This window comes from Balaenoptera acutorostrata, chromosome 3, assembly GCF_949987535.1.
Source record: "Balaenoptera acutorostrata chromosome 3, mBalAcu1.1, whole genome shotgun sequence".
Taxonomy (NCBI): Eukaryota; Metazoa; Chordata; class Mammalia; order Artiodactyla; family Balaenopteridae; genus Balaenoptera; species Balaenoptera acutorostrata.
The window spans coordinates 113,474,084-113,487,930 of NC_080066.1; the positions used below are offsets into that span (position 1 = coordinate 113,474,084).

General features: G+C 38.9%; 1 protein-coding gene and 1 long non-coding RNA gene across 9 annotated transcripts in view; one reads left to right on the forward strand and one right to left on the reverse strand.

The window, feature by feature from the left end:
* LOC114237727 (uncharacterized) overlaps positions 1-13,847 on the forward strand; it is a 140,351-nt gene that overhangs the window by 37,898 nt on the left and 88,606 nt on the right. For all 4 annotated transcript variants that reach the window (XR_009007791.1, XR_009007792.1, XR_009007790.1 and 1 more), the window contains exon 3: positions 11,157-11,277. This is a non-coding gene — a long non-coding RNA (uncharacterized LOC114237727). The remainder of the gene's footprint in view (positions 1-11,156; positions 11,278-13,847) is intronic.
* Positions 12,185-13,847, reverse strand: part of HEATR5A (HEAT repeat containing 5A) — a 118,704-nt gene continuing 117,041 nt past the window's right edge. For all 5 annotated transcript variants that reach the window (XM_007180689.3, XM_028166007.2, XM_007180690.3 and 2 more), the window contains one exon: positions 12,185-13,688. In XM_007180689.3, coding sequence (XP_007180751.2) covers positions 13,381-13,688 — 308 coding nt within the window. In that variant the 3' untranslated portion in view covers positions 12,185-13,380. The remainder of the gene's footprint in view (positions 13,689-13,847) is intronic.

Genomic DNA, 13,847 nt, shown 5'->3' on the forward strand with positions numbered 1-13,847 from the left:
TGAGATATGATCTTGGCTTAGCCAGTGAGATGCTCCTGCCTGGACCCTACTCTAGCCAGATGGCCCATGATGGTTCGATTGTGCTAGCTGTGGCAGTGATCAATGGGGGCAATGTCCAGCAGCTTCCTACTTCTTGGTCTTCCAGAGCTGTCTTGACTCCTGCATGTCTTCTAAGTTTGGTGTTCCTTTCCCATTGACTCATTGAACCCATGAGAGCCTTCAGTAAATTCTCATTTTTCTTTTCATTTAAAGTTTTATGTATATGCAACTAAGAACCTTGACTGATATACCTTTCTTTCTACCACCTAGAAGCAATTCAGTTAATGTTTTATTCTATTTCTTTCCATATTTTTGCTTTGCATTTTTTATATAATTAAGATCAAGCTCTCTACTTTTTTTTTTTTTTTAAGAACAATAAACACCTTTATTACATGGGCTAAGATAGGAAGGAGGAGGACTCATTTGCCTTTCTGGGCCTTGATTTTCCTTAGATTTTCCTCCAGCTCCTTGCCCTCCAGCACATAGCCATCTGCCTGGCCACACTGGCCTGGTCTAAAAGTGATGCATGCAAGAAGCTTGCCCTGCTGGAACTGCTCCTCTAGAAGACTGCTGATTTGAGCATTCTTTTTCCTTTCATCATATTTCTTCTGAATTTTCTTTGATTGTTTTTTGTTTAAAATCTCTTCTTCTTAGACACACAAATGGCCAACAAACACATGAAAAGATGCTCAGCATCACTAATTGTTAGAGAAATGCAAATCAAAACTACAGTGAGGTATCCCCTCACACCCATCAGAATGGCATCGTTAAAAAATCTACAAACAGTAAATGCTGGAGAGGGTGTGGAGAAAAGGAATGCTCTTGTACTGCTGGTGAGAATGTAAATTGATACAGCCACTGTGGGGAACAGTATGGAGGGTCCTTAAAAAACTAAAAATAGAACTACTATATGACCCAGCAATCCCACTACTGGGCATATACCCAGAGAAAACAGTAATTCAAAAAATGCACACACCCCAGTGTTCATAGCAGCACTATTTACAATAGCCAGGACATGGAAGCAACCTAAATGTCCATCAGCAGTGGAATGGATAAAGAAGATGTGGTACATATATACAATGGAATATTACTCAGCCATAAAAAGGAATGAAATTGGGTCATTTGTAGAGATGTGGATGAATCTAGAGACTGTCATACAGAGTGAAGTAAGTCAGAAAGAGACAGACAAATGTATTTTAATGCATATATGTGGAACCTAGAAAAACGGTACAGATGAACCGGTTTGCAGGCCAGAAATTGAGACACAGATGTAGAGAACAAACATATGGACACCAAGGGGGGAAAGCGGCGGGGGGGTGGTGGTGTGATGAATTGAGAGATTGGGATTGACATATATACACTAATATGTTAGAGAAGTTCCTTGATTTCTTTCTAAGTTCCTTAAATAGCTTGTATTAATCTAGCTCTTTTGACTTTCTCCATGTACATTCATCCTATCCCCACTCAATAAGTATTTGGGGCTTGTGTTTTGGATCCAGCTGTTTAAGAAGAACAACTGAGAAGGAAATTAGGCCATAATTCTAGAAGGTGAGATTGAAATAGGAGTTAATCTTAAGCATAAAGACAAAATGAAATCAGGCACACAGAAAAATGAGCAAGGTGATTATGAAATTTGCTTCTAAATTAAATATTAATCTACAGCAAGCTGCATCTCTTTTCAGAGTCAACTCAGGGCCAGCTGGCAACCTCTGTAGTCCTTTGCAGTGTGGTAAATCCACTCAAGACCTTGAGTTCAGCTGTCTTCCCTACTGATTCAAGTTAAGCTAGGATCCTTTTTTTGTTGTTGTTGTTTTTTGGCCGTGCCACCTGGCATGCGGGTTCTTAGTTCCCGACCAGGGATCAAACCCGTGCCCCCTGCAGTGGAAGTACAGAGTCTTAACCACTGAACCACCAGGGAAGACCCTAGGATCCTTTTCTTGAAACTCATGAAAATAGGACAACAGATTCAGTTGTCGACATTAGCAGTGGCAGTCACTCGCTCTGTTGCTGTTGGGTTTTTTTGGTTTGTTTGTTTTTTGTGTTAAAAAAATTTTTTTAAGCTTTTACTAGAAAGTTGATTTCATGTGCTCTCCTGCTGGAATAAGTCTATATCTGAGGATGCTAAAAGCCTTGCTGCCAAGCCAGTTTTGAATATAGTTTAAACTGGGAAAGGAACCTTCATTGGGATGGTGGCCAAGAAGCTAGTCAGTTGTAGATATAGCTTAAAAGGTCATTGGCTCTCTTGCAAGAATGCTGGCAGCCTCAACATTTGCTACAAATTCCTCTCATTAATCCATTGTTTTTGAATTTCTTTCCCACTGAGAAACCCAAGAATGTCTCTTGCCTGAGTGTACCATTCTCAGCTGATCTGCTCCCCTGAGATGTTAGGAATGATGCCCTGCAGCATCCCCCATGAGTCACAGCTCAGGAGGCAGGAAGCCTTACAAGTTCTTTGCATATAGCCACTACCCTGTCTCTCTGTGACTCAGTCCACACTCTCAAAAGGTCATAGACAACATGCCTTGAGAAGCACCTGAGGCTTAGACCCAGAACTGTCAGCACCAGAAAGGGTCTCAGATAGCCTGTCCAAGAGGGGAACTAACCGTCCTGGCTCACCTGGTACTGAGTTTCCTGGGACACAGAACTTTCAGTGCTGAACCTGGGAATCCTAGACAAATTGGGATAGTTGGTCACACTATGCTCAACTATTTAGCAGAGAAGAAACTGAGGCCAGGAGGCTGACCTGCCCACACTGACAAAATTAGAATCCAGATCCATTGGTGCTAAGAGTTCAGTGCTCTTTCTATACTGGTACTTCCTTATATGCACGTAGTGCATTGCACACTATAGGTACTTAAGTTTCTATTGTGGTTGTTTTATGAGTTCAAGGGAAGTGCTTTTCACAGATATGATCATTCCTAATTAGCAGTGATCTCAGTCAAGGTCATCATGAATCAACGGCCTCTACTTCTGGACTCTGAACAGAATAGAGTGAATGAAGGGGAGGGAAATGTAATGAACAATAATAGAAGTGGTTAAGAAAACAGAAGGACTGGGCTTCCCTGGTGGCGCAGTGGTTAAGAATCTGCCTGCCAATGCAGCCCTGGTCCGGGAAGATCCCACCTGCCGCAGGGCAGCTAAGCCCGTGCGCCACAACTACTGAGCCTGCGCTCTAGAGCCCGAGAGCCACAACTACTGAAGCCCGCGTGCCTAGAGCCCGTGCTCTACAACAAAGAGAAGCCACTGCAACCAGAAGCCCGTGCACCACAATGAAGAGCAGCCCCTGCTCACCGCAACTAGAGAAAGCCCACGTGCAGCAACAAAGACCCAACGCAGCCAAAAATAAATGAAAGAAAGAAAGAAAGAAAACAGAAGGATTGTGCAAAGATGGAGAGACCTATGTGTACAGGTTGGCTGAGCAACACTGCAGCAGGGGACACGTAGAAATACAATATGGGGTATAAACACCAAAGAGAAGGGTACTTCATTTCCCTGTCCTCAAAGAGTGTGGTAATGACCATGTAATGAAAATTGTATCACCTGATGTTCATGGTTATATGTTTTCCAAGGACTTCAAAAGAACCTAACTCCCAGCAGTATTTGTCCTTCTAGGTCTGAGATCTGCCCTGTTTTTCTTACCAGTTTTCTCCCCTGGATACTGGGTTTTCAATAAAGTAGCATAAATTACTAGGGATCATTAGTCTGTTATACCTAGATCTTCATGATCTCTTATCTAAATAAACACTGCTGTATCCCATTCAATGCTATAGTCTTCTCACCTGCAAGAGGCACTGGTGGTATCTGTATGAGGGAACAGAAAAAGCATTAGGAATGTGACTGGCTGATGATTAAGTCTAGAGAAATGACTGTTGGAAACAAGGGTCCTGGAACATTATTTATTGTGGCCATCTTCAGCAATTCATTTTGTGGGGTAGTGCTAGGCACTTGAATTCTTTTATCTGGGATGGAACTCAAGGAAGTGGCACATGGAAAGGGAGCAGCATAGACAAAATGGAAGTGACTAAGGTGTTTTGACACCCATTAAGATGGGTGTTAACTCTCAAAATGGAAGCCAGATACCTACTTTTCTATTCCAGCACACCTTTTCCTGCTGGTGACCAGAGACAGAGTTACCTTTTCTTCTGACTAATTCCTAAAAACACAGGTGAACAGAGGCATAGCTGACCTACTTTGTAAATACTTATTATAGTGTTAATCAGCAAATTTACTGCAGGCAGAGGTTAAGTGACCTCACAGCCATTCTGCTTTAGGCTGAAAGCCACAATGGGAGCTGACCTTAGTTAGGGTAGTGCTGCTCAAAAAATGGACTTGTGACCACCCATCAGAAGCAAGAAGCAAGATGAGAAACAAGCGTTGTTTAAAAATGCAAATTATTGGACCATACCCCAGACATTCTGAATCTGATTTTCTTTTTCTTTTTAAATAAACTTTACAATTTAGAATAGTTTTTATTTTTAAATTTTTTTTAAATTTACTTATTTTATTTTTGGCTGCCTTGGGTCTTTGTTGCTATGTGTGGGTTTTCTCTAGTTGCAGCGAGTGGGGGCTGCTCTTCATTGTGGTGTGCGGGCTTCTCATTGCAGTGGCTTCTCGTTGCGCAGCACGGGCTCTAGGCACGCAGGCTTCAGTAGTTTTGGCGCGTGGGCTCAGTAGTTGTGGCTAATGGGCTCTAGAGCGCAGGCTTAGTAGTTGTGGCGCACGGGCTTAGCTGCCCTGCGGCATGTGGGATCTTCCCGGACCAGGGTTTGAACCCGTGTCCCCAGCATTGGCGGGCGGATTCTTAAGCACTGTGCCACCAGGGAAGCCCTAGTATAGTTTTAGATTTACAGAAAAGTTGTGAAGGTAGTACAGAGTTGCCATATACCAAACACTCGGTTTTGCCTGTTATTAACATATTACGTTAGTATGGTACATTTCAACTAGTGAACCAGTATTGATGCTTTATTATTAACTAAAGTTCATACTGTATTCAGATAGCCTTAGTTTTTACCTAACGTCCCATTTCTGTTCCAGGATCCCATCCAGAATACGATCCATTTCGTCTCCTTGGTTGTGATAGTTTTTCAGACTTTCCTTGTTTTTGATGACCTTGATGGTTTTGGAAAGTACTGGCCAAGTGTTTCATAGAATACTCTTCAATTTGGATTTGTCTGATGTTTTTCTCATAATTAGACTGGGGTTATGGGTTTTTGGAAAGAAGACCACAGAGGTAAAGTGCCATTCTCATCATATCATATCAAGGGGACATACTATCAACATGACTTATCATTGTTGATGTTAATCTTGATCACCTGGCTGAGGTAGTGTTTTAAGATTTCTCCAGTGTAAAGTTATTCTTTTTTCCTCCCCCCTTTTTAAAAATATTCTAAATTTATTTATTATTTTAATTATTATTTTTTGTCTGTGTTGGGTCTTCATTGCTGCATGTGGGCTTTTCTCTAGTTGTGGCGAGCGGGGCTACTCTTCGTTGTGGTGCGCGGGCTTCTCATTGTGGTGGCTTCTCTTGTTGCGGAGCATGGGCTCTAGGTGTGCGGGCTCAGTAGTTGTGGTGCACGGGCTTCTCATTGCAGTGGCTTCTCGTTGCAGAGCATGGGCTCTAGGCGTGTGGGCTTCAGTAGTCGTGGCTCGTGGGCTCTAGAGTGCAGGCTCAGTAGTTGTGGCGCACGGGCTTAGCTGCCCCGTGGCATGTGGAATCTTCCCGGACCAGGGCTCAAACCCTTGTCCCCTGCATTGGCAGGTGGATTCTTAACCACTGAACCACCAGGGAAATCCTCCCCCTTTTTTAGAAAGGAAATTACTATGTGCAACCCACACTTGAGGGTTGGGGAGTTAGGTTTCACATAAATTATTTGGAATTCTTCTACATGGGAGATTTGTCTATTTTCCACCATTTATTTATTCAATAATTTATATTAGGATAGACTCATGGACATTTATTTTATACTTTTACATGTCCCCATTGTTGATTTTTTTAATTTTTAATTTTGTTATTAAAACCACTGTGCCACCAGGGAAGCCCACTAACTCCTTTTTTAAAACTTGAGATATAAATTGGTGTGAGTTCTCTAGGGCTGCAATTACAAAGTACCACAATCCCACTTTAAACAACAGAAGCTTATTCTCTCATAGTTCTGAAAGCTAAAACCCCAAATCAAGGTGTTGACAGGTCATGTTCCCTCCAAAGCCTCTAGGGAGGATTTGCTCCTCCAGCTTCTGGTAGGCCGAGGCATTTCTCGGCTGTGGCAGCATAATCTCAGTCTCTGCCTCCAGCTTCACATGTCTATCTTCTCTCTGTGTCTGTGTGTCTCCTTGTCTTCCAGTGGCATTCTCTTCTTAACAAGGACACTAGTCAAATTGGATTAAGGTCCCACCCTACTCCAATATGACTTCATTGTAACTATTCACATTTGTAATGACCCTATTTTCAAATAAGGTCACATTCTGAGGTACTAGGGCTTAAGACATCTATTTGGGAGACATAATTCAACCCATAACAAATTCACATACCACAGAATTCATCCTTTTTTTTTTTTTTTAATTGTTTTTTTTAATTTATTTATTTTGTTTATTCCTTTTTTTTTTGGCTGCATTGGGTCTTCGTTGCTGCGCGTGGGCTTTCTCAAGTTGAGGTGAGCGGGGGCTACTCTTCATTGCGGTATGTGGGCTTCTCACTGCAGTGGATTCTCTTGTTGTGGAGCATGGGCTCTAGGCACACGGGCTTCAGTAGTTGTGGCACGTGGGCTCAGTAGTTGTGGCTCGCGGGCTCTAGAGTGCAGCCTCAGTAGTTGTGGCGCACTGGCTTAGGTGCTCCACGGCATGTGGGATCTTCCCGGACCAGGGCTCGAACCTGTGTCCCCTGCATTGGCAGGCAGATCCTTAACCACTGCACCACCAGGGACGCCCAGAATTCATCCTTTTAAAGTGTACTATTCTGTGGTTTTTACTATATTCACATGGTTATGCAACCAACACCACTATCTAATTCCAGAACCTTTTCCACATTCCAAAAAGAAACCCCATACCCATTAGCAGTCACCTTCCCCTCCAATCTTCCCCAGCTCCTGACAACCAGTAATCTGCTTTGTTTATATGGATTTGCCTATTCATAAATATTTCATATCAATGGACATTTCATAAAATGGAACCATATAACAAGAAGCATTTTATGTCTAGCTTATTTCACTTAGCATACTGTCTTTAAGGTTCACCCACATTGTATCATGTATCGGTACTTCATTCCTTTTATGGCTGAAGAATATTCCATTGAGTGGATATACCAATTTTGTTTATATATTCATGAGTTGATGGGCACTTGGGTTGTTCCCACTTTTTGGCTATTATCAATAATTCTGCTGTGAATATTCATGTACAAGTTTTTGCATGACTGTTTTTAATTCTTTCATACCTAGGAGTGGAATTGGTGGATCATATTGTTAATTATGTATAATTTTTTGAGAAACTGTCAAACTGTTTCCAAAGCAACTGCACTAAATTCTCAGCAGCAATGTAAGAAAGTTCTAATTTCTACACATCCTCCCCAACATTTTTTTTTTCTTTTTAAAAATTATTTATTTATTTATTTATTTTTGGCCGAGTTGGGTCTTTGTTGCTGGGCGCAGGCTTTCTCTAGTTGCGGTGAGCAGGGTCTACTCTTCATTGCAGTGCGCGGGCTTCTCATTGCGGTGGCTTCTCTTGTTGCGGAGCACCAGCTCTAGGCGTGCAGGCTTCAGTCGTTGTGGCTCACGGGCTCTAGAGCACAGGCTCAGTAGTTGTGGCTCACGGGCTCTAGAGCTCAGACTCAGTAGTTGTGGTGCACGGGCTTAGTTGCTCTGCGGCATGTGGGATCTTCCAGGACCAGGGCTCAAACCCGTGTCCCCTGCATTGGCAGGCGGATTCTTAACCACTACGCCACCAGGGAAGCCCCCAACACTTGTTATTGTCTTTTTGATCACAGCCATCCTAGTGGAAATGAGGTGGTATCTCATTGTGGTTTTGCATTTCCCTCATGAATGCGGATACTGAGCATCTTTTCATGTGTATTAGCCATTTGTATATCTTCTTTGGAGAAATGTCTGTTTTAACTCTGCCCATTTTAAAACTGAGTTGTCTTTTTGTTGAGTTTTGAGAGTTCTTTATATATGCTGGATATTCTCTCTCTCTATATATATATATTTAGATATGATTTGCAAATTTTTTCTCCCATTCTTTGGGTTGTCTTTTCACTTTATAATGTTGTTGTTGTTTTAATATTTATTTATTTTGGCTGCGTTGGGTCTTAGTTGCGGCACGCAGGATCTTCATTGCAGCATGCAGACTTCTTAGTTGTGGCATGCATGCGGGATCTAGTTCCCCGACCAGTGATCGAACCCAGGCCCCCTGCATTGGGAACGCAGAGTCTTACCCACTGGACCACCAGGGAAGTCCCGTCTTTTCACTTTCTTGACGGTGTCCTTTGAAGCACAAAAGTTCTTAATTTTGATGAAGTCCAATTTATCTTTGGACTTCAAAGATAAAGCCACTTGTGCTTTAGGTGTCATATGTAAGAAACCACTGACAAGTAGGCACTTTAAAATCATTATAGAAAAGATGATTTTGAAACTCGCATAATGAGACATGCTAGACAGGTTTTCAAGGAAAACCATGGAAACCCCAACCTTTTAAAATAGAATGAACTGTTCTAAATGGTTTAGGCATGTGTTTGCCCAGAGACAGACAGTAGGTGATTTCTGGAAGTTCCAGTACTATGTTAAGAATATAAATCAAACAACTAAAGAAACATTTTCATATTGTAGAAAATTCTACAAAAATTTTTATACAACATTGAGAAATCAGAATGGTCACATTATTACTGAAAAGAGAAAGCATTTGCAATGAAAACTATAGCAAATGGCAGAGTCACAATACAGCTGACTGGGGAATAGGAAGTACATGTTCTAACCATTTCTCATCTGATATTGACTCACTAGAGTGTGTTGACTGCTGAAACAAAAGCATTTCCATAATTTAGCAAATCTGTTTTTAAGCTTTTGTGTTTAAACGAAGGCCTAGATGATGTGTTTCTAGTACCTGACACTACTAGGGAGGAAAAGGTAGGAGAAAACAAGTTACCCTGGCAATCCAGGGAGCAGTGAGTACTCTTCCAGCGTTTGATTGCAAACTACAAGGTCCAAATCTTTGTTAAGATTAGAAACAAGTAACTAACAGAGAAATATTGGGACTTAACAGGCTCGTTGTTCACCAGAGAGCATCAGTTTTGGTTGCATGTGAATGTTTTTTTTTTCCCCTGAGGACACTTGTACTACCTCCAATAACAACACTAACAAAATTGCTTTTGCTGTGTCATTGGCATACTTTAAATTGCTTTAAAAAATATCTCACTTGTTTTGTTCTTTCTTGGAATGTTTTATTTTATAAAGCAGTCCACTACTGCTGATAGGTGTGTGTATATGCATATATATGTGTGTGTGTGTGTATATATTATATATATATTTTTTTGGCGTATGAAGTTTTTTTGCATCTAGATTTTTTTCAGAGAAAAGTATTAAATTTTGATCCCATTAAGCAAAACATTGTCAACATTAGTTTTTCATTGGTAGCAATGACCTCTTAAATTTTCTTAAAAAAAAAGTTAGAATCCTTTAAAAAAATAAGTACTTTCTGAAATACTTTGTCAGAGAACGATATGTAGACATGTGCTAAGAATGCCTATCAAGTAATCAGAATTTTCTCCAAGTAGTCAGTGGAATCATCATTTTATAATGTCCTAAGTAGAACAGCGCAGGAGTCCTGAGCAAACAGAAAGGCAATTAAAGGAAGCTAGCTCCTTTGAATTTACAGAACCTAGGATTGTATTTGTGGTCTGTACTGGATACATTCCAACTCTATATCACAACACAAAGTTTCCCATTTCCTCAAAGCTAAAAGCCGAGGCATCAGTTAAATAGACTGATAAACAGAAAAGACAAGATAGGCACAGTTCATTAACTGGCTGATGACTGTCAGCCAGCAGTTGAATAACCATATTTCTGATAAATTGAGGTCTTGCAAGGGTTAACAAGTTATTTGTAAAGAGGAAAGTACATTCAATTGATGGAGTAAATGCAATATATGTAATTACCTTGATTCTACAATTATGTTAACAGGACTCTGGAAAGATACATATAGGCAGACTGCTGAAGCTTTAGGACTGTTAGCATAATATAATCATTAAACGGCCAGAAATGATTCAACATTTTAACTATAGTTTTTGGGTAGTATAGACTTTATTTCATATATTGTTAGTTTTGTATTAACATTATCATAGTTTATTAGCTTGAGGGTTGAATTTCTTCCCTCAAAATGCAAACTAATATCGTAATAAAAAGACAAAGCGAATTCTTCTCTTCAAAATTGTTACAAAAGACTCTTGGGTTATATATTTATTCCGTCAAGTACTCTAAGCCTGTACCATATGATATTCCTTCCACGAAGTCCATCTCAGAAGTGTCAGTTTTCTTCCCTGGGTTCCCATAGCACTATCCTTGTATCTCTTTTATAGCACTTATTTGTATCTTTTACAGTGCCTTAATGTTCCTTTTAGGTGGATGGTGAAGTTTGATTTATAGAAGTAGAAATTTTGCTTCGGATGCTCTATTTATAGAAATCTGGTCTTTCCGATGTTACTTTATAAGTCTTTCCACGATAAGCTTTTAAACAGTGGGTTAAATAAAATGAGACTCAACTAGTAGTTTGGGCTGTATTTCTTTCCTTAGAAAAACATAAAGCTCAAGCAAATATTATACCACTCACTTTGTTTCATCCAAGTTGCTCATCAACACATTTACTTTGTAAAGAATTACCAAGTTAAAGTGCAGCTGCTTTATAACAACTGGAGACTTGTTAAAATTAAACAGATGTAAATAATTTTTGATGTGTTTTTCGGTCTTAACTATTCACCTTTAAACAAATCAGAACTTATATGAACAACTAATCATGTAATCATTATTCCCATTGCAATTGTAGACGTCACAGATTTTTCCCACTTTTTCCTGTTGTATTAGCCAGAAAACTTTTGGTGGCAATTTGGAGAAATATTAAATGAAAATATCTTCAACTAGGAGTGAAGAAAGCTCTGGAGGGAACGTGGAACAGTGAAAGAAGAGAAAAGCTTTACCTTGATAGAATCAGGACCACCAACGGACCTTTTCTGTCTCTAGCTTGGAACCTGGGATCAGAAAGGTGGGTTCAAGTCTCAGCCATTAAGCCTTAATTTCTGTATCAGTAAGAAAATCTTTACTAATTCAATATTGTATTAAACAAGATGATACATTAAAAAAAGCCTATAGAATTGTGCCCAACTCAAAGTTCCTAATTCCATGACACTGGACATATTTTTTCATAACTATTGATATTCATATAGCACCTTTAATCCAGACAATTCAGGATACCAGGTCACTAAATGACGAGCAGAAATTTTAGTGTTTAAGAACAAACTAAATGAAACAAAACACAAAACAATACAAAAGAAACAAAAAAAAAAATCAAAAAACTATATCCTGAGAATATCCCAGTCCAGCATTTGCCTTGGCAAAGAAATAAATTTCTGAGCTCAAATTTATCCTACACCAGCGCAGTTCAACAGTTTTTTAAGTGTCTAGTTGATGCCACACAGGCAGTTACAGAAGACAAAATTTCTCCCTTTGAGACACAGTCTAAAAGGGAGATATTAAAATGCAATGTGATGTTCAATGCATAGAAGAATATATAAAGTACTGCAGGAACACAGATGAAGAAGCAGTTACATTTGCTTGGTTTGAGAGGAGGGTAAGAAGCGCTAAGGAGTTATCAAGGGGAAGTGACATTTAAACCAGGCCTAAAAGGACTGGGAGTCAGCCAGATAGAACAAGGGAGAGAAGGGCGTTCAGGTGAAGGAAACAATAATGAGTATACAGTCAAATTCACAGAGATAATTAGGAAGACAAAGAATGCAAACCATTGCAAAGAATGTTCCAAAGAAAGGGCTCCTCTCAGAAAAAAGGCTAAGTTTCAGAGAAAATATTATTTGCTCCACAGAAATGATTTTCTGGACTCTGTGAGACTAACCAGCCATCTTTTGTGAGTAAAATAATTTCAAATACAAGAATGATAAAGAAAATTAGCTTTATTTATGTAAATTAGAAAAATTGATTGTAGTGTTAGAATTTGTCAAATGTTTTCATTCTGAATGATTTACAAGTGTATTATTTATATACAAACATAATAAAATAGAGTACCATCACATTGCTTTCGCTTGACTCCAAGTGTCTCTACATTCTGAACATGCCCCTCTCACTTCGGGTTTTAATTTTTAACAGGGAAATGCTTTGTTTTGACACAGTGCTTGATTCACATAGTATAACATTGAAGTGGAAGGAGAGTCAATGACCATCAACAATTAAAAATAATTATCCTTCAACCAACATGACTTTATCATTAGATTTTTTTCTATATTAAAATGTTTCATGTTAAAAAAACATACTTGTATTCATTGAGGATCTAAATTTGTTGTACTAAATTTGACATTTATATAAACCCATAGTTAATTTAAATATAGATATGAATCTATATTAAACTCATTGGTATGAATGTTTGCCATAAATGAAAATGAAGAAAATTATTAGGAACAGAGGTAAAAGAAAATCCATGTGAGAAATTGAAGTAGAAATGCCCTATTCTATTTAAAATGACTAAAATTTCAATTTTCTGAACTCAATACATATAAAACCAATAGATGGTAAAAAGCCATATTTATAGACACCAAATCTTAACTCACACTGTAGGGCCATAATTAATTTGTACTATTACATATTTTAGATAATTCTAAACCAAGTTTCCTAAATAGCTTTCCAATCATTTATGTTGTTTGAAAAATCCAAGAAAGTCTAATACAATTATTGAATAAGGCCGAATTTTAAACTGGCAATCGAGATACAATATAAATGCAGATAATTTATATTAGAGTCAAATTTATATCTGTCATAGTACTATGTGTGTATGGACTATTAGAAGAAATAAATTTTGTTTTTAAAGCAGTGGTTGGTTTTCTAAGTTTAGTTCTTTAGCACTTTATTGAAATTCCTGGCAAGAATTCTGACAGAGCTCTGTGATCTTATTATATGAAAGAAAGAAAAAAAAAACCCACAAAAAATGTTAAGTTTGCTGTGACTTTTCAAAGCTATTTAAGTTAAAACAAACAGCCTCCAAGTGCACTTGTGTCTAAAATGCCACTTTTGCCCCCAAAGTGAAAGAAATGATCAAGTATTGTGTTAAGGTGCTTACTATTCAAAAAAAAAAAGAAAGAAATCAGAGGAAGTTGGTCTTTAATTGGATGCTTGAATTCTTTCCAGAGTTCTTAGTATGTTTAGATGTTGGTATCTTGAGTTTGACACTTTCTTGATTGCCCTTTATAGCAGCTTCAAGGCGGGCTTTCAAGGCTGGAGAAGAAGCCATTACACTTTTAAAAACTGATGAATACTGAGGCCCAATCTGCATGAGATTTTGCAAAGCAAAGTCATGCAGATTTCTCATTATGGAAGTTGCTGATCCCAGAGCATTCTCATCCAAAAGGAAGGAAATGAGGATGGGCAGAAGACAGGCCACCAGCTGAGAGCCTGGAAAGTAAACAAATGATGTAAGCCCCAGGTTCAGGGGTGTAAATGTTTCTTATACACTTGATCTGGACATATTTCCAAACCCCACTTGAAGGGAAGCAGTTCTTCCAATCTCTTCTCCCAAATTAATACAAAACAGTATCAATACTTGGGATTAAC